General features: G+C 42.5%; 1 protein-coding gene and 1 long non-coding RNA gene across 2 annotated transcripts in view; one reads left to right on the plus strand and one right to left on the minus strand.

Moving 5' to 3' along the window:
• The window catches only part of LOC111173398 (uncharacterized), a 45,748-nt gene extending 20,059 nt beyond the window's left edge, over positions 1–25,689 (plus strand). The window contains exon 4 of the long non-coding RNA XR_016391147.1: positions 508–25,689. This is a non-coding gene — a long non-coding RNA (uncharacterized LOC111173398). The remainder of the gene's footprint in view (positions 1–507) is intronic.
• CASP3 (caspase 3) overlaps positions 15,105–25,715 on the minus strand; it is a 36,899-nt gene continuing 26,288 nt past the window's right edge. The window contains exons 7-8 of the mRNA XM_022570953.3: positions 17,158–17,395; positions 15,105–16,639 (exon numbers count right to left, since the gene is read on the minus strand). Of these exons, the coding sequence (XP_022426661.1) occupies positions 16,243–16,639; positions 17,158–17,395 (635 nt within the window). The 3' untranslated portion in view covers positions 15,105–16,242. The remainder of the gene's footprint in view (positions 16,640–17,157; positions 17,396–25,715) is intronic.

The raw sequence follows: 25,715 nt of genomic DNA on the forward strand, positions 1-25,715 counted from the left end.
AACGTGCTCTGTTCTCCTACCTTGACAAATATACCACAGTAATGACCTATAAAGGCCAAGGTTGAAGTTAGAATTCTCAGACTCCTTGGTGGTCTGTACAGGAATGTGGTAGCAGAGGGAAAGCTGGCCCCAACCCTGGGCCAATCGCCTTCCCCTTCACCCGAGCCCTGTTCTCACATGAGGGGCCTTGCATCCCCTGTGTGGACTTCCTAAGCCCCATTCAAGCTCCATCCACACATCCTCACCCCATTCAGACAGCAGCACTTTGGGTACCGTTTGGCTAAGCAGCCTGCCTTTGAAGATAGAAGAAACCATGCAGGCTCACAGCCATTTGAGGAAGGTCCTCAGTATGCAGTCTGTTCCAGAAGAGAGGGCACAAGCTCTGGGTGGGAAGCGGTGCAGTGTGGGGAAGGCCGGAGAGGCACATTCTAAAGCACAAGGTCTAGGCAGGGGCCTTCTTGCCCAAATCAACTGCTCAGTCAACAGTGGTGCATCATGGGCTCTCAGCCCTTTCATTTCAGTCTCAGCCACAGTGAACCGCTCCGTGGAAGCACAGACTTTCCTTGTGCTGTCAGCATCTTACCTCAAGCTCAAGCTCAAGCCAGACTTTCTGCCCCAAGGTCATCTCCAACACACACAAATGCAGCCCGGAAATACCAGGAAGTTCACAGCCTAGGAGGAAACCTCAACTAGTCCAGGTCAGAAGCAGGTGGGCAAAGCTTCCCATTTTTTTCAGGCAGACAATTCTGAACAGCTTTCCCTGAGCTTCTTTTGAGATCCCGGTGGAAACAAGCCCACCGCTCACAGCAGCAACCTCAGCAGCCCACCCTGGTCTCAGCTTTTCCTCCTTCCCTGTCTCACTCTCTTGCTTCCTGGTATCACCACCCAAATAAACCACCCACAGCCCTCAGGCTCTGCTTTGGGGGTACTCAGAGGAATAAAGGGACAAATCCAGAAAACAGAAGGACCAGCGCCTTCCAAGAACAATCACATCATCGACACAATCTCACTGGTGACCTTTACCAACGATCATGTAAGCACGTTTTCTAAGGGGAAAGTGTCCTCGACATTTATATTACAACCTAAACTCTTACTAAAGAGGTCTTTTGTTTGGTTTTATTTTTCTTGGAGGGGGCGGTCCCTTTGCTCTTTCCTCTACCTCAGTGTCTAAATTCCTCATGTGACGCCTCACTTTCCTGGTTAAAATTTCCCTGAATTGACTGTGGCCTGTTGGGAGACAGGATGGAAGGAGTTGCTTATGGAAAATGAACAAGAAGGGGGAGCAGACCAAAGGCGAAAAGCTGCGACTAATTTTGACATCAAAGATGCCAATGAGGGGCTTCCCTGGTGACGCAGTGGTTGAGAGTCCGCCTGCCGATGCAGGGGATGCGGGTTCGTGCCCCGGTCTGGGAGGATCCCACATGCCGCGGAGCGGCTGGGCCCGTGACCCATGGCCGCTGAGCCTGCGTGTCCGCAGCCTGGACTCTGCAACGGGAGAGGCCACAACAGTGAGAGGCCCGCGTACCGCAAAAAAAAAAAAAAAAAAAAAAAAAAAAAAAGATGCCAATGAACATGACAAAGTGCAAACAGCACTTTTTACAGCTGACCATCATGCTGAAGACTGTGGACTCCAGATTTTCCTGGACAGTCCTACTTCAAATTTTTGACATGAGATTTGGAAACACATTCCTCTTGTCAGACCATTGTCCAGATTTAAGCTTCAGAAAATAGGGTCCCAGACCATCCACGGCCGTGGCCAGGCGAGGGGCTGCTTGCTGTCGCCTGGGTACCTTGTGAATCCAGGGCCTCCTATGGGGCACATAGCATCCAGGTCCTGGGTGCCCATGAGAAGGGGCTCTTTGACAAGGCCAGTCAACACCTCTTCTTGCACAGCCTGGCCCGGTTAGGTGTGCGCCACTGCAGAAAGCCCCTCTGGGCCGGGTTATTACCAGCCTCTAGAACCACCTTATTCTGCACCAGCTTTTATTAATGGCTCTGAGTGGAGACCCCTTTGCCCAGACTTTGGCCCCTGTGGGAGGGAGCCTGCTACCTGGGGCTGGCTTGCCTTGACTCTTTGACAGCTTACTTCTGTTTAATTTCCGGCAATTTTTTGAGTTGGAGCAGGCAGAGGATTAAAAGAGAAAAGCAAATTAAAAAAAAGAAAAAGCAAAAGAAAATAGGGTCACCATGCAATAGGAGGCCTAGTTAGGGTCATGGGGCTCTTCTTCCTCACAACCTGATTCTGCCCTGAGGCCTTCAGCCACTCCTGACCTGAAGGTGAACCTGATCACCTCCTATTTCCACCCACATTTCAAAACCAAAAATGGGGTGGGTGGCAGAGAGAAGATCAACCTGGGAAACCAGTCGTCTTAGAGCTGGAAGCAACCTTTGACTAATCCCTCACTTAAAACATGAGATTCTGTCATCGGATTATAGTCTAAGGTAATGTATTGGAGTTTTCTATAGATTTGGAAAAAAGAATCCTAAAACCTGAAATGGTTGCACATTGCTATTTAATAACGTTTTCTACAAGCAAGGGGCTATTTTGTACAGACTGGTGTGGAGGGATCCTGCAAGGTGTAACCGGAGGGAATTGATTTCATTACCTGTGCTGCCCCCTAGTGGTGGAGATAAAAAGGCACACCCAAGGACAGGACACAGGCATTAGGGCCTCCAGGAAACAGACATTTACAGACATGAGAATAGACAATTACCCATCATTAGAAACAATGCCACAATAACCTAGGTTTTGTCCTCCTCTTCAGAAATTAGAATAGCATCCATATGATTATGAATAAACATCTTTTATGTACAAGCACTGGAAAACCACATTTTAACCTTCAACACAAGACCATGGAAAGATGTTTTAAATATTCCAAGTATTATTCAGCAAACATTTATCGAAATGAGCCACGAGCCTGGCACTGTTCTAGGCTCTTGGGATAAAAGGTGAATAATACAGAGCCTTTGACTAAAAGAACTCACAGTTCTTGCCCCGGAATGAACAATCAACAAATCATTACACAGTGTGATGTGCACGATAATAGACAGTATAATGATATTTTTCATATTTTCCATCTAAACAATAGCAATTCAACAAAGTGAAAATGGAGGAGTACAGGGATATTCTCTTCCCTCTCCTAATATCTGAAACAAACCTTGCATATCTGCCGCTCCAGGCTCCTCTTTTAAGATGCAAACACCCAAGAAGGCTGATGTCCTTGTCAAAGCCTGAAGTCAGCCTGAGGTCACAAGATGCAATTTTCAACAGATAATTTTCCTCATCTTCCATAAACTTTTAAATGTAGTCTTTGAAGACAAAACAAAACAAGAAACCACCACCAAAAAAAAAAAAAACCCACTTGCCTACTAGTCACATTTTAAAAAACACCTATTAACTTTACCACTTTATTATTTTTCCAGTATCAGTGTAGAAGCAACAAATTGTCTTTTTACAATAATATTATTAACAGCATCAAACACGAGAGATATCAGAGAAGAAAAGCTAACTTGCTAGATATAGGATTGCCAGAACAAAACAATGGAAAGGGAAAACTTTTAAAACAGGCCAAATTACAAATTAAATAGAAAATAGTTGGAAGTATGGTAATGAAGCAAACAGAAAAAACTTAGCAAGCAGTATTGGGAAAAGAAAATAGTGTCCAGAGTTCTGGGTGTCTTTGTCATCAAAATGAAAGATGGAAAAGAGGCAATATGCATTGATCCAACTGTGTTAACAAATTTCAGTAAAAAGCAAATTGAGGGACTTCCCTGGTGGCGCAGCTGTTAAGAAACCACCAGCCAATTCAGGGGACATGGGTTCGAGCCCTGGTCTGGGAGGATCCCACATGCCCAGGAACAAATAAGCCTGTGCGCCACAACTACTGAGTCTGCGTCTAGAGCCCACGTGCCTAGAGCCCAAGCTCTGCAACAGGAGAAGCCACCGCAATGAGGAGCCCGCGCACCTCAACGAAGAGTAGCCCCACTCGCCACAACTAGAGAAAGCCCACGCGCAGCAATGAGGACCCAATGCAGACATAAATAAATAATTAATTTTTTTTAAGTAAAAAAAAAAAAAAAAGTAAATTGAAATATATTCATCCTCAGTAGGTAAACAAAAGGAATAATGCTTTAGATTTGGGCAAATTTGGTTAAAAAGATGGAAGCAATTTTGAACCATTTAAAAAGAAAGAATCAGGCCAAAATTTAGGATTAATTTAATTGGGATTTAATTAGTAATTTAGGGGGAAATGTTACCTAAACAAGTGATGACCAAGGAATGACAGACACATTCTAAAATATCAAAAGCTAACAATGTCTTCATGTCGGTGTCTCTGAGAAAGGACTAAAAATGATAGTTTTCACTTTTAAAGAAGGTTGAATGAAGTTGGATCACAGAATCTACCTCCCTCAATACCTAATGATATAAATAACCCCAAAAGAAACAGCATAATTGCCTTGGAGTAACCAACATGGAAAAGGGTATAATGCCAGGCTATAAACTTCAGAAGGAGATGTTGGTTAATGATAGAGAAAAAAATTTTTGACAAGGCTCTGCCAGGTATCAAACCTACTCTCATCAACAAAATGAGTCCAGAGCCATTGGACAGCACAGGTGCAGAGTCTAGGACCACAAAACCATAAGGACTTCCAAGAATGTTCACTGTTGTCTCAAAATGAAAAAAAAAAAAAAAAATGAAAATTAATAAAAATTTCATTGCTGTATTATTAAAATCCCTTCAAATATTTTTATAGGAAAATTATATGTAATGTGAAATATGTGATCCTTTTAACATGTTTGATACAGTAAAAAACAAGAGTGTCTCCAAAATCGAAGACCTGCCATAATTTCTAAGAGGCCCTGCTACTATTTTCTGTATTGAGAAGAAGGGAACTGAGGGAATAGCTTTTTCTAGTCATGGAGTGAAAAAAAATTGTTCTAAAGGTCAGCATTGACTTCACTTTTGCTTCAGTTATTTTTTTCTGTTAAATTCAAACAAAATATGACAACTCAAAAAAATTTTTTTAAATCTTGCTGGATAGGCTCCACAGGAGAGTGGAAATGACAGAAAATTAAAAACTTAAGAACAGTGACTAGAAATTACTCAACCTGAAAAACAGAGAGAAAATATTTTGGGGAAAAAAAAAAATGAACAGAGCCTCAGGGACCTGTGGAACAATAGCAAAAGTTATACTACTTGTGTCATTGGAGTCCCAGAAGGAGAGAGAAAGAATGGGGAACTGAAAAAAACATTTGAAGAAATAATGACTGAAAGATGTAAACCTGTTGATTCACAGAACTGAATGAAATCCAAATCAAAGAAATCCATGCCAAGACACATTGTAATCAAACATCTGAAAACTATAGACAAAGAAAAAGATCTAAATGCAATCAGAGAAAAATGACACATTTCCTATGGGGAACGGCAATTCAAATAACAGCAGATTACTCATCTGAAACCGTGAACCATGGAGGTTGGCAGGAAGTGGCACAACATTTTTCAAGTAATAAAAGAAAGGAGGAGGTGATGTGAATTCTGTGTCCAGAGAAACCGTCCTCAGGAAGGAAAAAGAAATAGACATCCTCAGATGAAAGAAAACTAAGACAATGTGTCACCAGCAGACGTACCCTTAAAGAATGGTGAAATGCAGTTCTCCAGGTAGAAAATGATAACAGAAGAAGGCCTGGGATTTCAGAAAGAAAGAAAAAAAAAACAGCAAGGGAATGGGTAAAAATATGGGTAAATATAGTCAGCTATCCTTCTCATGAGTTTCTGAAATCATATTTGATGGTTGAAGCAAAAATTAAAACAGCATCTATTTGGTGCTCAATATATGTAAAAGAAACACTTAAAAGAATTATGTTCTAAAAGTAGGGGGTTAAAAGGACCTAAATGGAAGTAAGTTTTCAATACTTCACTTGCAGTTAAACATCAAAATCAATAGATTGTGATGTCATGTATGTATCTTGTAATACCTAGAGCAACCACAAAGAAAGGTATACAAAGCAATATGCTCAAAAAAAGTGCAAATTAAACAAGATGGAATCCTAAAAAAAAGAGGCCAGGCACCCCACAAAAAAACAAGAAAAGAGAAATAGGAAACAAACAGAAAACAAATAATAAAGTAGCAGACTTCAGCTCCAACATTTCAATAATTGCTTTAAAGGGAAACGGTCTACACATACTAATTAAAGGGCAGAGATTAGTAGAATAGATTTTTTTTTTAATTAATTAATTAATTAATTAAGTTTTGGCTGCGCTGGGTCTTCGTCGATGCGCGAGGGCTTTCTCCAGTTGCGGTGAGCGGGGGCCGTTCCTCATCACGGTGCGCAGGCCTCTCACTGTCGCGGCCTCTCCCGTTGCGGAGCACAGGCTCCGGACGCACAGGCTCAGTAGTTGTGGCTCACAGGCCCAGTTCCTCCACGGCATGTGGGATCCTCCCAGACCAGGGCACGAATCCGTGTCCCCCGCATTGGCAGGCAGATTCCCAACCACTGCGCCACCAGGGAAGCCCCAGAATAGATTTTTAAAAAGAAAAGAAAGTGTAACCCAACTACGTGCTGTCTACAAGAAACTCACTTCAAACACAATGACATAGGTAATTTGAAAGTAAAAGGATAAAAAAAGATTTGTCAAGCTAACATGAAAAATAGTGAAAGCAAGAGTAGTGGTATATTGATAACAGAAAAAAATTAAATGGACTTCCCTGGTGGTGCAGTGGTTAAGAACCCGCCTGCCAATGCTGGGGACACGGGTTCGAGCCCTGGTCTGGGAAGATCCCACATGCCACGGAGCAACTAAGCCCGTGCACCACAACCACTGAGCCTGTGCTCTAGAGCCCGCAGGCCACCACTACTGAGCCCACGAGCCACAACTACTGAAGCCCGCGTGCCTAGAGCCCGTGCTCCGCAACAAGAGAAGCCACCACAATGAGAAGCCTGCGCACCGCAACAAAGACTAGCCCCCACTTGCCGCAACGAGAGAAAAGCCCGCGCACAGCAATGAGGACCCAACGCAGCCAAAAATAAATAAATAAAATAAATTTATTAAAAAAAAAATTTAAAGAGGGTTATTATATAATGATTTTTAAAAATCCACCAAGAAGACAGAGACACTAAATGTGTATGTACCAAACAATAGAGCTTTAAAATTCAATTAAGTGTAAAACTTTTAATCAAAATTAGCATTATAGTGTTACCATTTACTCAGAATTACTTTAGTCTATCCACCCTTCCATCCTCTATCTTTCAGTCTTCCTGTTTATCCGTCTATGAGCCCAGAGGGTGAACGGCACGTATTTTCCTCTATTAACGATGGTGGTTTGTAGGCTGTGGGGTTGGGAATGGCTCTTTACCATCTTCTTCGTCCTTGCTATGATCGTTGATTTTTTATTAGATGAGCACTTTTTAGAAAAGTAAAGTCATAGAAATAAGCAACTAAATTAAAGTAAAATAATATATAAATTAATTTGTTCAGTGTTTAAACTTTTTATTGGCACTCTGTTAGATTCAAATTAGATTTTGGAATAGTATCTCACAGAAGGCAGATGTGCTCAACTTATGTTAACTCTGCCTTTGCCTGTGGTTTAATTTAAGCAATTTGCTTTTGTAAAGGGACACAGATCCAACCTATTTTAAATATATGTAAATGCTTATTTATTTAATTAAAATGAGATAGTGTCAAGTACTCATTTGAATAACGCAGAGCATCTTGATCTGTGTTCTGGGGGACCGTGTGTTATATGTGTGTGGAGATTACTGATGCTCTCAGCCATCAGGGAGGCCTCAGTTTGGCCTGGGGCCCTGGGCATTTATCTTAGGCCACAAGCATTGTTGTCCGTTAACCCCTATCTGCTATAGAAATGTTATTTTCTGTGCATGCTATGATTTAAAAAAAAGGAGCTGGGCGATTTATCACACCCTAATGCATAAGCCATGTTGGTCAATGAAGGTGAAGCTTCTTCTGAATTAACAAGAAACCTCACTAATATTTATGCCAATTTAAATATAATTAAACAGAGCAACTGATTATTAAGTAAAACAACCCATTTGAATTGCAGAATTGTAAGGTTGTAGGTTACATTTCACAGATCATAGCAATAATCTAAGTCTATCATTAAGACAAGAGCCAAGAACATCCAAGACATTATTAAAGAGGAAAGAGAAGAAATTTACCCTGCCCAACATCCGAACTTTTATGAAGCTACAGCAATTAAGACAGTGTGGTATTTCTACAAAGATAAACAAACTGACCAATGAAACTGGCCCATGAAGGAGAATACAGAACTCCCAAACAGTCCTCACATATTTAATCTTTGATATATTATATAGATGGCATGGCAGATCAGCAAGGAAAGGAGGGATTTTTCAATAAGCACAACTAGAAAAAAATTGTTATTGGTATAGGGAAAAAATAAAATTATAGTCCTAACTCCCTCTATATACAAAAATTAATTCCAGAGGATCATTCTTTTTTTTTTTTTAACATCTTCATTGGAGTATAACTGCTTACAATGTTGTGTTAGTTGCTGCTGTATAACAAAGTGAATCAGCCATATGTATACATATATTCCCATATCTCCTCCCTCTTGCGTCTCCCTCCCAATCCTACCGCTTTAGGTGGACACAAAGCACCGAGCTGACTCCCTGTGCTATGCGGCTGCTTCCCACTAGCTATCTATTTTACATTTGATAGTGTATATATGTCCATGCCACTCTTTCACTTCATCCCAGCTTGCCCTTCCCCCTCCCCGTGTCCTCAAGTCCATTCTCTACGTCTGTGTCTTTATTCCTGTCCTGCTCCTCCTAGCTTCTTCAGAACCTTTTTTTTTTTTTTTTAGATTCCATATATATGTGTTAGCATACGGTATTCGTTTTTCTCTTTCTGACTTACTTCACTCTGTGTGACAGTCTCTAGGTCCATCCACAGAGGATCATTCTTAAATGTCAGAAGCAAAATGTTAAAATGTTTAGTAGAAAGTAGAAGCAAGTGAGATGCAAAAACGTATTTAACTATTAAAGGAGACTAAAATTTTGGACTATAGCAAAATTAAGAAATTCTTTCATCAAACGGTGAAAAGAGAAACTATAAAATGGAAAAAGATATTTGCAGCACATAAAACCTACAAAGCATTAACATATCAGCACAGTTTAAGGAGCTCTTACAAATTAATGAAAAACAACAATAGAAAATTGGCAAAAGACATTAATAGGAGTTTCACAGAGAGGAAACATCCAGCCAATAAACACATAAAAAATTGCTCAATCTCAGTAATTAGGAAAATGAACAATGAGACGTTTTGCGTCTATTCTATTGGCAAATATTAAGAAGTTTGACAATACCAAATATGGAGAGATTGTGGATCAAATATGAAGAGAAAGCTATTTATTATTTGGTCAGAGTTTAAATTAGAACCACCACTTTGGAAAACAATTTGGATTATCTCATGAAGTTGAGCATTCTCATACTTTATGACAGAAAAATTCCTCTAAGTATAAGCTGTAGGGAAACTTGCCCATGTGTACTGGAAGACAAAAAAAAAAAAAAAAAAACCCTCACATAGTGCCATTCATAATAGCAAAAATCTGGAAATACACCAAATGTTCATTCATAAGAGAATGGGTAAATTAACAGGAGAATGGATATAAGTTATACATTTAAAAAAGAAAAACAACCAAGCAATATGTTGCTTAAGCAATCATATATATGCGATAAAACATTTTTTTGAAAGCCCAGGAATCATAAGCATAAATTCAGGGCAGTGGTTACCCCTGGGCTGGGGGGTATGAAGCAAGGAGAAGAACAGGGGTAGAGCAGATGTTAGTAGATGTTAGGCCAGAGTTCTTATTCTTGGGTTGTGTGGTGGGTTCACAGGTGATCACTGGTTTATTCAAATGCACTCAAATATATTTACATAGAGGCCCAGGGACAGTCAAGGATGACATATGAACCAAGATGTGCCACGAACCAAGCATTATGGTTAACCCATTTTGTGTACTTTAAGTCATTTTAAAAACAGAGAAAAGTAAACCAACAGAAAAGAATTTTTAACAAATGGAATATTGGGCTTCTTGTCATTTTCTTATTCTACAATTCTTCATTACCTCTTTAGCAATGTTTTATTTTAAATTTGATTCCTTGTAAGATTTCTTACCTTTGGTTCTTCAGATTTCTTTTCCAACTCTATTCTTAAATATATAGTGTTCACTATTTGTTAGTATCCAGGTGAGAAAATTCAGAATATGTACTTTTATTTTTAAAAATATTTATTTGGCTGTGCCGGGTCTTAGTTGCAGCATGCGGGATCTTTTCGTTGCGGCATGCGGGATCTTTAGCTGCAGCGTGTGAACTGCAGCTTGTGGGATCTAGTTCCCTGATCAGGGATCAAACCCGCTGCATTGGGAGTGCAGAGTCTTAGCCACTGGGCCACCAGGGAAGTCCCCAGAATATGTGCTTTTAAAGGTTCAGTTCCTGCAGCATGTTCTAAGTCTTCATGTTTCATGTAAACTATTATTTCCTTTCCAATTATAACTGTCATCTAGAACACAGTGGCACTATACCTACTCTACAAGTGTTTGGGTGGATTTTTAAAGTAGCCTAAGGTAGGATTAAATGCTAGTTTCTAACAGTACAGATCCATCAATGGCCTAGCACGCCAATCTTCAGTTGCTAATTATCTCTGTTTTTTTCCACTGAGTTGGAAAGGGAAAGTACAAACTCTGTGAAGTTAGACTAGTTGTGTTACCCATAACATTTGGAGGGCTTTGTTCTTTCAGCCTTTTGCTGTTCAACTGTCACACGCAGCATCTTAGGTGAAAAGGTCCTCTTGTATGGGGATTTTCCCATAGTGCCTTGTGATGCATGAGCGCAGACGCTGCATTTAGAAGCATTTAAGTATTTTGTATATCAGTGTGACAATTAAAGGAACAAATTGTTATTGTATGTTTAGTTCCTGAAGATAAGACCACAGTGACAGTAGTGAGGTCAAGACATGGTATCCAGAGAGGGTGAGACTTGGTCTTTAAGAGTGAATTCCCTTTACCTCTCTGCCATGATTCATTGACCAGAAAGTTTAGATGGAGCAATGCAGCAAATAACAAATATCCTGGTGTGTAATCACTATCGTGCTGATACATGTGATGGTCACCAGACCTGTCTTCCTGTTGACAACAGGTAGGTTGAAGAAAATGTCTCCTTGGGGATTTTCTTGAGTCTTTAAATTGTATCAGAATGAACTTACTTAGAGCTCAGGAAGCTTGGAACACAGGTTGAATTTTAGTCTTTGGCAGATCTAGGTTAGAGTAACGGGCCTGTCCTTTGTCCTTATAGCCTCAGGTCACCCTTGGGAAAACACCATGATGCCACTACTGATTTTGAACTTGATGGAGAGTGGGTTGCTAACCCCTGTGTCTAGGGAGAAAAAGACATTAATGCCAAGAGTTATGAAATGAGTGGGACTGACATCTGCTTATTATGGGAGGTAGGGGTTTAAGATATAAGAACTTAGGATTTGACAGCCATATTCGTTCGTGGGGCTTGATAAAACCCTGTCCAGTGACCTTTAGGCAATGTGAAAACTGATTAACCCAAATGTGAAACCAGTGTTATTTCACGATCATCCAGAACAATTGGTAGAGCTCTCTTACTTGTGAATGAAATATCACACCTCAGAGGTATTGTTATAATCCAACACAGCACCATTCAGCTCACGTCTATTCTTCCAGAAGTGCCTGAAATACCCAAAACCCTACAAATTAACATTTCATATGGTGAGAGTGCCTGTCTTTTTTAAGGTATAGATTTCATGTTTATAAGAGCTACGGGCAGGGCCAGTTTTTGGGGTTTTTTAAAATTTATTTACTTTTGGTTGCGTTGGGTCTTCATTGTTGCACGGGGCCTTTCTCTAGTTGCGACGAGTGGGGGCTACTCTTCGTTGCGGTGCACGGGCTACTCTTCGTTGTGGTGTGCGGGCTTCTCATTGCGGTGGCTTCTCTTGTTTCGGAGCCCGGGCTCTAGGTGCACGGGCTTCATTAGTTGTGACACGCGGGCTCAGTAGTTGTGGCTCACGGGCTCTAGAGTGCAGGCTCAGTAGTTGCGGCGCACAGGCTTAGTTGCTCCATGGCATGTGGGATCTTCCCGGACCAGGGCTCGAACCCGTGTCCTCTGCCTTGGCAGGCAGATTCTTAACCACTGCGCCACCAGGGAAGTCCAGGGCCAGTTTTTTTGTTTTTTGGTTTTTATTTGGCGGTACGCGGGCCTCTCACTGCTGTGGCCTCTCCCGTTGCAGAGCCCAGGCTCCGGACGCGCAGGCTCAGCGGCCATGGGTCACGGGCCCAGCCGCTCCGCGGCATGTGGGATCTTCCCGGACCGGGGTACGAACCCGTGTTCCCTGCATCGGCAGGCGGACTCTCAACCACTGTGCCACCAGGGAAGCCCCAGGGCCAGTTTTAACACAGATCATGGCAAGTTTATTTTTCAAAATGCAATTTTGATATTTTACTATTCCTGTTGGGTAGTGGAGGCATTGTTGATGTATAGGGCTTTACAAAATGTTTACACCATCCCATAAAAAGCCCACTCGCTCTTAATGGACAAGGTGTTTCAAATGTTGGAATACAGTCTTTTAAAACTTGCTGAATAAGTATTTGAATGTGAGCTGCTTCTACCCATCCTGAAAAGATACTAGAGCATGTATCTATAAGGATAACATTTTATTTACTGGAGCATATATCTATAAGTATAACATTTTATTTGAATAGATCGTCTGAATAATTACAAATATCCTTCCAGGAGAAGGATGAGCTACCTTCTTTGTCTTTAAGGTTTTTCTCTTACTGTAAGCTTGAAAAATAGGGCAGTTCTGACAGTCCTGGTGAGCTCCACTGGCAAAACTGTAGAGCATGTTACTCACATCTAATTATTCACAGAACCCCTTCTTTGTTCCTGTGTGCCAAGCTGTGAGTTAAATTAGTGGGAGATGGAAGTAATTTTTTGGCAGTACCAAGTGGCCATCGAGGGAGTGCCAAAGATAATTTGGGTACAAAGTCACCCTAACAGATTCCTAAGTATTTTCCCCCGCTGAATTTAGTGTTGTCAGAGAAGACTGGTCATTTTTTTAAATCCAGGGTCCAATCTGGGGACAAGGAATAGCAATGACTTGTGTTAGCGACCTAGCAATTTAATCGTCACAGAGGTGGTCATAGAAGGGCCATTTGGACATCTCACCTCCTGCGCAAGTGAGACACCCTTATGGTTTTATAACCATCATTACCTCAAAGCATAGCCAGTGCCATTGAAAATGTTAACACTTTTTTTTTTTTAAGAGGAAACAGTACTCACTTGAGGAAGAAGAGGTTCTGCTGCCTGGGTGCCCTTGGTGTTCAGCTGGGTGTGGAGCGAGGTCGTTTCCTGTCGTGTTGGCTTGAGCGGGCTGGTTATTGTCTAAAAGTTTTCTGTCTTCCTAGGCACCCCTTTCTTTGGAAGCTTTTTTTTTTTTTTTTTGGTTTGCACCCACTGCCCTTTCTGTGTTGCCAGCTTCTCTGTTATTCAATCCAGGATGCATGAGACAATAAGAAAACTCGGGGAACTCACTGCCACATCATTCCCTGGGTTCTAAGTTCATTTCCCCATCTCCCTCCTCCTCTCCCCTTTCAGAGTTTTCTATATTTGCTTTATAACATCCAGGCTTTCTAGCAGAAGGAATAAGAAGAGTGAATTGACTCCACCTTGGTCTCTCCAGTATCTTTATATCATTTAAATAGGAATCCCATTGGAATTGAGACATAGCATAAATTTCAGAGGCCTCTAGGGATGCACAGAGTACACTTCATCAGAGTTTTCTCCAGTAGAAACCCTGCACCTGGGTCATTTTTAAAAAATCAACTTTTGGGAATTCCCTGGTGGTCCAGTGGTTAGGACTCCTTGCTTTCACTGCTGAAGGAGCAGGTTTGATCCCTGGTCGGGGAACTAAGATCCCACAAGCCGCATGGCGCAGCCAAAAGAAAAAAAAAATCAACTTTTGTTGGTTTAATATTTAATAATGAATATTTTATATACAATTGAATGCACTTAAGACTGCACTTTGATGTGTTTTGACAAATATATACACCCATGTAGGCATCACCACCATCAAGATATCGAATATTCTCATTACCTCCTAAAATCTTCCTTCTGCCCCTTTGCAGTTTCTAGAGTCCAAATCTCTTCCCCAGGCAAGTACTAATATGATTTTTCTCACTGAGAGCTTGGTTTTTTTGCCTGTTCTCATCCCTTATTTAAGTGGAATCTTATAGTATGTACTCTTGTCTGGCTTCTTTCACTCAGCAAGATGCCTCTAAGATTCAACCATGTTGTGTATATTGGTAGTTTGTTACTTTTTACTGGTGATGACTATTCCATGGTACAACTATACCTCAGTTTGTGTATCCATTCACCTCTTGATGGACATTTGTGTTGTTTCCATTTTGGGCCCTTATGAATAAAGGTGCTATGAACATTCACGTACAAGTCTTTTGGTGGACGTGCATCTCTATTTCTCTTGAATAAACACCAAGAAGTGGAACGAGCGGCTCATATAATAAGTGGATATTTAACTTTTAAGAAAGTGCCAAGCTGATTTCACAAGTGGCTGTCCAAGTTTGCATTACCAACAGCGGGGTATGAGAATCTGATTACTTCACATCACATCCTTGGGCTCTGGCCGGGGTCCCTGCCTCCAACATTGATGAGGATCCCTCCAAGCCAGTATGGTTTCGGTGCAACGCTCAGCCGATGGCACTTCTTAGTAAAGCTAGTCCGTGCCCACTCCCCACGGCCCCCCATCTTAGCTCTTTAAATTCCCTGCACTGGAGTGCTGGGTTAGGACAGACTCTGGGATCTTCTCTTGCACAGACCCAGAACCACTCTTCCCATTTGACTTTTGACCCCGACAGGTCTTTCTCAAATCTAACCCCACATTTTTTTCAGCACAGGGGAATGCTTTCTTTTTTTTTTTTAAACATCTTTATTGGAGTATAATTGCTTTACAGTGGTGTGTTAGTTTCTGCTTTATAACAAAGTGAATCAGCTATACGTATACATATGTCCCCATTATCTCCTCCCTCGTGCGTCTCCCTCCCACCCTCCCCATCCCACCCGGGGATCCTTCTTTAAGGGAAAACTAATACTGCCAGGTGTTGTTAAGAAGCTCAGCCTGAAAGAGATGTAAAAATCTTCTGGAGGGGTACTAGAGACTGGTAAACCAATCAGGTTTCAGTGATCTGGATAGGAGGTAATGAACAAGATAACTTTGTAGCTGTTTTAATCCCAATAGACCTGGAGCCTATTAATATTAATACAAAATTCTTTTCATTGAAAATGAGGGAAAAAAGACTTTATGCAAAAGAAATATTCAATTAATTCCAATAATTCAGTTTCAATTAATTTGAAAATAACTTTTACCATCTCTTTCTCTTTATAGTGGTAGTCATCAGGACATTAAATTTTATTTGGAAAATCCCTCAACCCACCCCACACTGGCTAGTATTTGTTCCATTTTCTGGTGGTCACCTACTCGTTAGACCACCTACTAGGAATCCTACTCAATTGATACGTCTCTCCTTAAACAGCAGGGACATTTTGGTCATGACATCACTGCAAGAGGCCCAGAGAAGGGGGCCAGGTGCATTTAGTCCTGTGTGGGCCTTAGTTTCCCCATATTTAGATTGAGAGTATTTTAAAAAGTAGATCTCAGGCCACGTGACCTGAATTCTTGTGAATGTACATTACAGCCTCAAGAAGTCTGCAGAACAGGATGGAAGGTGTCTGAGATGGTAAGAGATGCTTCCTCCAGGGCAAAACATTTCCTAAAAGGACAATTTTCTTTCAGGGTGTGGTATCCGGAATTTTTTTGCTGTAATTCTGTAGAATACGTTAATCTAGCAAGAAGAAAAATCACCTGGTGAACTTCCAGCTGAATCAAAGCTGATTCAGAAAGTGTCTACCAAGTGTTACTCACCTCCGTGCTCAGCCCTCAGCCCTCACTTGGAGCTGGGCATGACCAGGCAGGCACAGTGGGTAGAATTCTCAGATGCCCCCCCAATTCCTGCCCGCTGGTGTCCATGCCCTGTATGATTCTCACCCCTTGAGTGCAGGCGAGACCTGGGAATATGGTGGGATTTCACTCCTGTCATAGGTTAGGTTACGTGGCAGAGTGAAGGGATTTTGCAGATGTAACTGTCTCCAACTGGTTGCCTGTGAATAATCAAAAGGGAGATGATCCTGGCTGAGCCTGACCTGAGCAAGTGAACACCTCAAAAGGGGGCCTGGGCCTTCTCTGGAGGGAGGAGATATTTGAAGTGAGAGATCCTCCTGCTGGCCTAAAAGCAAACAGCATGTCATGAACCGCCTGTAAAGGGGCCCTCGAGGCGAGGACCCGAGGGTGGCTCGTAGTTGCTGAGGGTGATGTCCGGCTGACAGTCAGCCAGAAAACAGCCATAAGGAACTGAGTTCTACCAATAACTTTAATGAGCCTGGAAATGGTTTCTTCCTGAGTCAAACCTCCAGATGAGAACACAGCCCACGGGCACCTTGATTTCAGCTTGGTTGGCCCCTGACCTGAGGACCTAGCTCCACTGTGCCTGGACTCCAGACCACAAAACCTGTGCGAGAATAAACGTGTTGTTTTAAGATGCTGAGTGTGTGGTAAATGGTTTTGCATCAGTAGAAAATGAAAGCAGCAGGGACCAATCCATATTCACATTCTTGCAGCTTTCTGCAGAAGCTGCTTGCACCTTGAATTCACAGCACTAGCACAGCCGCCTTGCACGCACATACGTGCAGTGAATCCAACCTATTATGAGCTCTAGGAATCTGAGGGAAGCCATGGACGATCCCTTAGGAAATACATGAGCCTTGATGTAGGACAGAACTGATTGCTTGTGAAGTCCTAAGCCGTGTGCTATATATGCATCCTCTCTAATCTTCCCAACCACACTGCAAGGATGATGTTATGGTTATAATTATTTTATGAATAAGAAAACTGAGGTTCACGGAGGTGAACGAAAATGCCCAAGGTCATGTAGTAAACGAGCAGAGACATCAGGATTCGTGACTGGACCTTGCTGATCCCAAAGCCAGGGAACTTTCAATTTCACAATGGCTCCTTCCTGTTTCTCACCTCCACTTTGTTTTTGAGTTCCTAAAAGCCACATCATCATTCGGCTTCCCAGTTGCCCAACTCTGTGGCATGCTCACGCAGTCACTCCTTGCTTGGAGCGATGCCTGGAGCCCAGACTCTCCTTGTGGGTCTTCTTGCTCATGTATGTTTGCTGCTACCCACACACAACACCATGGACAGGTGCTCCCGACTTCATTCCGCCAGCTATAGGAGCTGCTGCTGCTTTGCTTTCTGGATCCTAAGGTGACAGATGGGTGAAAGAAGAATGGAGTTGGATAGAAAATCGAAAAGGAAAGCAAAAAAGAAAATTATGGTGTGTTAAATGCATTGCCAAGAGACTTCAAAATGTTTTAGTTAAGAAAACCAGTGTATACATCACAGGATAGGGGGCTGCCCATTTTCAACCAAATTTGACTCCAACTCTGTAGGGTGCCAGCTCTATCCTGAGGCTTGTTTACCTCCTTTAAGGTGGCTTCTTTAAGTGGTGCACTAAAGTATAGTTGTGGGTCATCTTGAGGGCAGGTTCTGGAAAAGTGAGTCTCTGCCATTTGTTCACATTGTTCATAACGATCTGAGATCTTGCATTCTTCTGCTCTCTCCTCCAGCTACTCCCCCCCACCCCCACCAAGGAAAGATCCTTTCTGATCGTCTGTCACTTTGACCAACTCTCCATACACATGCTGATGCAGTATCTCACAAGGACAAAGCTCTGAGGATCAGGTGTAAGGTGTTTTCCCAATCTGTTTTACAGACACACGCTCCCTTCTAGATTCCAGGTGCATGCTTTGGCTTGTGTTTTCATTCAGTGTCCTTTAAAGAAGTGAGTAATCGGGGGATTGTAGAAAGAGCAACGACTTGGGAAGCAGAAATGCCTGGATTCATGTTCAGGCACTACCAACCACAGGCTGTGTGACCTTAGGCCAGTTGTTTAACCTCTGAGCTTTCAATTACAAAATTTCAACTTCAGTTAGCAAATTGAGATGATAATGCTACTTCCTAAGATTCTTGTGAGAATTAAGGGAGATACTGTTTGTGAAGAGCTTGGCATAGAGAAATTGCATAAGGGTAGCTACTATCATAGCACATGTGGCAAAATCTGCATCCTCACTTCCTTTCACCCTGTCACAACTTCCTGTTCCCGCACTGTCGATTTGGCTGTGAGACGCAAGGCCTTCATGGCCCCAAGGAGACTTGTTGCATTAAGTTCTTGTGTTTTGATGTTTACCAGCTGAAGGCCAGGTGTGACAGAGAAGGCTGATCTGCCTCTTCCCTCTCCGTCCTCCCCGCCACCAGGTGAAAATCCTCCAAGCTGGGGAAGGGAGGAGACCTGGTTAGGAGAGAGCCGGGGTGAGTCCATGCTGAGGGCCTCACAGAAGGAGCCCTGCTGTGCAGCCCCTTAGATTTGGGGTTCTGCAACTTAGAACAGACTGGCACCCCATTTCCTGCTTGGATCCCTGAAGGAGAAGCTCCCGCCACGCCCGCCCCATCATGGTAGCTGTAGAATAAAGGCATAAGCGGTAGAAAGGGCTTAAGTAGGTGGGCTGGGGGCAGCCTCCCAGACACCCTGCTTGTCCCACCAGGGCTCAGGAAACAGCTCAATAACCTTCCTCTGTGCTCTGAGATGCAGCTGACTTTGATGGGTGAAGGGCAGCAGGAGAATATGCCGGCCTGGAAATACCTCTTCGGCATAGGATTCGTTTGAGAAACTACAGACACAGGAGAAGCTCTGGAAACAAAGGAGAAGTTACTCTTTTGCAAGAGAAATGTACATTTACAAAGGAAATTTCCACTTGTAGGGTTATCTCCCTCTCCGTACCAGGAAGGGAAGGAAAACCCTTAATCACAAGGGACCTATCAACGGAGGAGGTACAGACTGAAATCTGTGTGACAAACCTTACCCTTGTTTACCTTGCTCTTCCTGGCAACCGTCCCCATAACTGAGCTCCCCTCTCTTTTCTTTCTTTTGTCTTTAGTGAAGAGGTTATTCAAGCCAGTGGTTTAGGTCATGTTGGGGAGTTACTCAGTTTTGCTGGGTGTCTCCCATGTACACACAGGTTCACAAACTTCTGTTCGTTTATTGTCCTGTGAATCTGTCTTTTATTACAGGGACCTCAGCCAAGAACTCAGAAGGGTAGAGGGAAAATTATTTTTCCTCCCCGACAAGGGCCTCGTGACTGGGGATGAGAGGACGCAGAGTGGCCACAGAGTACACCGTGAGAGCAGAAAGCCCACGGGAACGCTGGTGTCCTGATGGATGCCGGGGGGGGGAGGGGAGGAGGACAGCCACACAGAAAGACATTCATCTCAGCAGGACCCACGGGGCACCTGTGACACTGGAAGACCAGATACCTCCAACCTCCTCCTCCCTGCGTGTCATGATGCTTCACAAACTCCCAGGCAGGGAGTGAGCCCCAAGTTGGATGGTTTAACTCTGAGTGGATTGGGTTTGCTCTAAACCGATGAGTTCTCCACTACCAAGCAGAACTGAGGTTCAAGTAACTTGACATATTAACAGAGTGATAAAGACAGTTCGTGTATCCAGTGACCCCACCCATGTCACAGATCTAAGCCTAAATCAGCCTGCTTTTACCAGAAACTCCTGCCAAGGAAACCTGACATACACAACTCACAATCCTCCAACTCAGCTTTAGCTAGTTTACCTTACCCTAGAAAACAGGACCGGCTAGTTTTGTAAGGAAATCCCCACCCTCCTACCCAGTCGTGCTGTTTCCACGTGGCCTCTTCTCTCTGTAAACTCCTTTGCCCAAAATCCCTCCGGAAGTGGGCTCCACTGCTTGTGAGACGCTGTGCTCCCCAAATCCTTGAATAAGGGACTTCAAACTCATTACTAACTCGTTTTCGTTTTGTCATTAAATGAGAAAGTTGTGAGGGGAAGCAGAATATGCCACCCCAAAGTAGCCACTTTGACGTGGATGTTTTGGCCTGAAGGCAATGAAGACCCAGCAGTCTCTGGAAAAGCTTTTTGCCTCTCCCTTAACCGCCTAAAGGAATTTAGATAAAGGGCTTGTTGCAGGAAAAGAGCTATTACTAGAGAGAACTTTTATATCAGAAAGACTTATCTGCAAGGCAAGGCAAACATTTGTTTACCAAACATTTTTTTCTTCTCCTCTTCCTGTGATTTGTCTTCCTGCCCTTTGAAGCCCAGACCCCTACCCCTTCTTCTTGGCTCAAGAAGGATGGTATGTAAGCCTCACTTAGAATAGAAGGGGCACAAAGTTGAGAGCTCTAAGTACAGATAAGTCAAGAAAGTAGTTTCCCTAGTTCTACTGGCATTTCCAACAACAGCAAACTGATGGATACGTAGAATAACCTGCCATGGTTCTCTAGAGCTTTAATCTGTCAAGACAACTTTTCCATCGTTATCTTTTTAAAAATTCTCATGTCACTACTACTGGAAGGAAGATATTATTGCCCCCATTTTAGAGAAAGAGAAACTGGAGTTCAGACTGGGGAAGAGGCAGCTAGCGAGCGGATTCCAGCGCTGGTACTACCCAAACTACACGAAACCAACCCAGTGGAGGAAGTGGGCACATGGGAGGTGAAGCGGGGCGGGGGGGGGAATTCTGAGCTGAAATGAACTGTGACTGTATTTAGTGAAAAACATTTCTTAGTCATAGTTTACCTGTAAGCTTCACATGCTGAAAAAAATGGGTTGCCCAACAAACATAAGACCTTCAAAGACAGTGCAGGTGTCAACTAGGAATTTCCCAGAATTGATGTGATTTAAAATTATGCTCCTGTCCAACTAAGCAAGTTGATATCAGTGCAGTGGTTTGAAGGGACTTTTACGTCAGGGCTTGAACACAGAGTAGATGCCCTTAAGGCTCATAGATAAACTTTCCCAATAAGCTTCCATCAGTGACTTGATGACTTTCAAGAAGAAAACTGTAAAGAGAATCCCTAACACTTTTAGTGGTTAACTTTAAGGATGTGAATGTATTATAGTAGCTCTGAGTCTAGCCTATCTTTTTTATGTTTTCCTTGGGTAAACCAAACCACTGTTTTGGTTCAACTATTTCAACCTATTAATTCTGCTCTATGCTTGAGGGCATGTGAGGAGATGAGAGAACCCAGGGGGTAAATCAGGTTCTAATTTTGTCCCATTTTGTACTTACATGAGAAATTCAAATGAAATATAAAGGATATTTGATTGCTTTGAATATCAGAGAGATATACCCAAAAAGTTCATATTAAATTTCTCACATTAAAGGTTTTTTGAAAAAAATTTGTTTAGAAGGTACCAAGGGTACCTTCAACAGGGATTAACTGAAACGAAAATAGGCAAATGGAATCTGTCCTTAATGGACAGACTTTTAATATTTAGATCATTTAATTTTGTATCAGCCTGGGTTGGGTCAAGGGTGTGATGATAAATCAGACCAGAGCTGATACACACAAGCCAGACAAATCTGATTTGTTCGCAGTGCAAGGTCCCAAGCTCATAGCTGGGGACGGAGAGCCACGAGGAGGGCGAGCAGGAGATGGGGAGAGCAGGGTGAGGCATGGGTGCAGAACAAGATTTTGGTACCCAGACTGCCCCCATCACTTACCCCCGCAGGAGTTCAACCCATTCTCACAGATTTACAAATAATTGAAACTCTCAACAGACACCACTTGCACATTTTATTGCTCAGTCTCTTACGTCTGAATTTGCATCAGCAACAGTAGCTCTGGAAGCAAATGTTCAAAACAGAGACCCAGCAGCATTGGCTGGAAACAGGCAACTACGATTTCTACCTGGTGCTTTTGTCTATTTTATGTTCCAATTACAAATTGGAAACAAAAAAATATATATTTTAAAGTTTTGAGCAGAATTATCGGTTATTTTTTCTAAGCTTTAAAAATGAGCAGGGACCTTGGAAAATGTGAGATTATGTCCCTCCTTATTTTGGGAGTGAGGAGGAAATGAAGGAGGTGGGAGTTAAAATGCCCTTTCTTTTATGAATGGTGATAACAGGTGGTAGTTTTAAACAGTGTTAATTGGCAGAAACAGAAGGTGGATTTTTAAAAGTTCCCTAAAAGCAAAGGTTTATAAACAAAACTACATTTTATCACATTATCTTATACTATACTCCTGCACATGGAAGCTCATTTCAGCAAATCAGTGCCCATAGGGAGGAGGACACATCCAGTATTCTCACCCCTTAGTTCCATGACCTCAGTTCCAAAATGGTCTTTCATACTACTTCACTCTTCAACTTAATCAGTCACATCTTTTTCATGATTGAATTTGCCCCACCTCCCATCTATTCTCTGACTACAATCTGCAATCCTTTTAGTCTTATTGTTCCACTACTTGTACGATGAGGGTTCTTCAAATTCATCAGGACCATTCGGCCATGGACCACTCTTCTTATTCCCTAAAATTACCCCCCTTCTGTGTTCAGTGCCCTGTCTCTCCAGCTTAGCTTCCATGGTCCATCAGTTGAGTAGTAACTCATTTTGCAGTCTCCTGAAGTCCGTGGCTCCTCTTTTTTTTTTATAAATGTGGGAAAATACCCAAAGTTGGATGAAGCCAACACATACCAAGCAGCTGAATTATCCTAGATAAAACCCCACAACAGGGCAGGCTGGTACCACTGTGATTCACCATCACTGGTTTCAACTGGGTCCTAAACGCTGCCCAGCGATCTCACTAAACTTCTCCCGTCAACTCACTCTCCAGCTCTTGACAATGGTTTCAAAGCTTCCTTATTCTTCTAACCCTTTGAACAGTTAACTTTGAGCACAGTCATTGTCTTCTACTTCTTAAAAAATATAGAGTGTTATAACCTCCTGCTACAAAACTTACAAGCCTAGCTTTATTCACATCCAGCGTCTCATATTTCCTCCCGTTAAAAACAAACAAAAAAACCCCACCTCCTCTCTGCATCCCCACAATCAGCTCAGATTTAACCCTCTCATTGCTTAGGAACCCTACACTGTCAGTTACTTTTCCCTCCAGTATTTTCAGTCTTTTTCCTGACTGGATTCTCGCCATCAGCATTTAAACATGCTCAAATCTCTCACACAACACAACATTTCAACTCATTTCCCCCTCTAGCTACTTCTTCCCCCCAACCCCGCCCTTCCTTCGAAGCCAATTTCTCAAGTTTTCTGTACTTTTAATTTCCGTCTCCTCACTTGGCACTCATATAGCAGTCCTCTCTAAGCTGGCTTCTGCCTCAATATTTGCACAGAATCCCCTTTGTCAAGATCACCTATAACCTCCTGTCACAAATCCAATGCATATTTCAAATGTTCATTTTCTCTGGATTTTCAGTAGTTTGCCCCAGCAGGCCACTTCCTTGGGAAGCAGTTTCTTCCCTTGACTTTCTCACCCTATACTCTCCTGTTTCCCCACCTTCAGCCCTGGCCGTCCTTTTCGGTCTCCTTTCCTGGGTCCCTAGATGTTGGAGCCTCTTCCCGCTGCACTAGTACTCTGGCCCTAGGTGGGATCTGTAGGTATAGCATCCTCAAGGCCCCACTCTGCAGCATCTCCCCGTTAGCCTCACCTGCTCTCCTTCTGCTGACTCCCCTCCACCCACAGTGGCCTCCTCAATGCTCCTTAAACCTGCCAGGAAGAAATGAGTCTTTGGAAATATTTCAGTAAAATCAGTGAATTAGCTTTCAATACATTGGCCAAACATGCTTCCCTCTTGGGAAACTGTATATGAGGCTGTTAGGTCCCTGAGCTGACATTTAAGTCACCTAAAACCAAAGCATAAGGTGTAGATCAGACATTGGCCTCTTAGCTCAAACATGCTACTTAATAGCTTTTGCACCAACTTTAAATCTGGAAAAACATTTTCTTGAAAGGGAGATGCTTGCTTTTTCTGAACATCCCTAAGCATGTCAGTTCCTCAGTTCTTTCAATTATCAACGTAGCAGACGGTAGAGATTCTGTGCACAAAAATTCTTTGATGGATATTTCTTGGTCTGCCTCATCCTGTGATAATTTATTACAATCATATTGCCAAGGATAAGGATGGAACAACTCGAGAGTGAATTAAGAAACGAATGTGAATGGTCTAGTTTGCTCCTTGAGCTATAAAAAGCTGATGCTGAGTATTACTTTAGGCTCAAGTTCTAATATCAAGCGTGTTACGATTTCTCAGCTAATACCTACAGAGGTTGAAGCAAAGAAGAAAATAAACAAGCTAAACAAAATCCTGCAACATGGCTATGGACAGCCATGGCATCCCTCCCAGCCCTACCCCAGTATGGAACCACGTTCTCATTCCTGAAAGTTTTGTGCCATCCCCATCCCCCCTTGATTTGATTCCATTTTTGAAGCCAGGTAATAATACATTGACACGGTTCCAAAAAGTCAAAACGATATAGAAGTCAACACAAAAGAAATTTCACTTCCATCCCTGTTCCCATCCACTATTTACATTTATATTAGTGCCCTTTATCCTCCTGCTGTTGCTTTATGCATATTCTTATGCTCTCCCCGCCCTCTAGACCTTTTTTACACAAATTACAGCATACTGTCTATGGCGTTCTGTGTTTCGTCCTTTCCCACCTGATCATACATGCTGGAGACCTTCATCAGTTCAAGAGGGTCCTCCTCGTTCTGTTTTACAGCAAGTCGTGTTCCACTGTGTGGATGTATCAGTGTATCTAACCTATCGTTTTTACAGCTGGGTTGCTGTATTAAAACAATGCTGAGGTGAATCATTGCATATATACTTTTGTACATGTACGGGTGTATGGGCAGTTTGAGCTCCAAGGCCTGAGATTGCTACTTCAAGAGTAAATAATTGGATAGGTATTGCCGGATTCTCCTCCACACGTGGTTGTGCGGTCCCACCAACGGGGGATACATTTCCCCACAGCTCAGCCAACAGAATGTTGTCAAATGAGGTCTTTTGTCTGTCTGCTAGATGACAGATGATACCTTAGTTTAATCTGAATTTCTCTTGTGATGATTAAGATTTTCATCTGAGGTGTAAAGGACATTTGGTGTTTTTCTATGAACTGTCTGTTCATGGCCCTTAGTCCATTTTTCTATTGGGTTCTTGGCCTTGGTATTTTTCTTTTTAATATTGAAGACTTCTTTATTTAGCAGAGATTAGAATGGGCTCTACTATCAACGTACTACAGAACTATAGCTTTAAAAGACTCTTAAGGGAGTTATTCATGTCACCCTCTACTCCTTGGAAACAGGAATCCCCTAGTCCCAATTAGAGAATTTTATTAGTTTTCTGACTTAAAAGTAATGTACATTCACTATAGAAATACTGGAAGAAATGTAAACCACTCATGTTTGCACTTTCTCATATTTCTTTTCTAAGTACATAAAACACAAAGGGGACTTCTTCCCCTGTCACAGCTCCTCTCCCAGAGCTGACCATCTGGGGACATCACAGGTGTTTTTCCAACCCTCCCCCGCCCCCAGTTCTTCCCCCCACCCTCTATTCGCCCTACTAAAAATTTATGGGTTGAAATGATTCATTTCAGCAATACCCTTTATACTCTGCTACTCCCCATTCCTCCAAGCAAGGAAACAAACAAAAATATGGTCATATCTAGGGGCTGTGATCTCTGCAAAC

Source organism: Delphinapterus leucas, chromosome 21 (genome assembly GCF_059928025.1).
Source record: "Delphinapterus leucas isolate spDelLeu-1000000601 "Yukka" chromosome 21, BTC_Dleu_Yukka2, whole genome shotgun sequence".
Taxonomy (NCBI): Eukaryota; Metazoa; Chordata; class Mammalia; order Artiodactyla; family Monodontidae; genus Delphinapterus; species Delphinapterus leucas.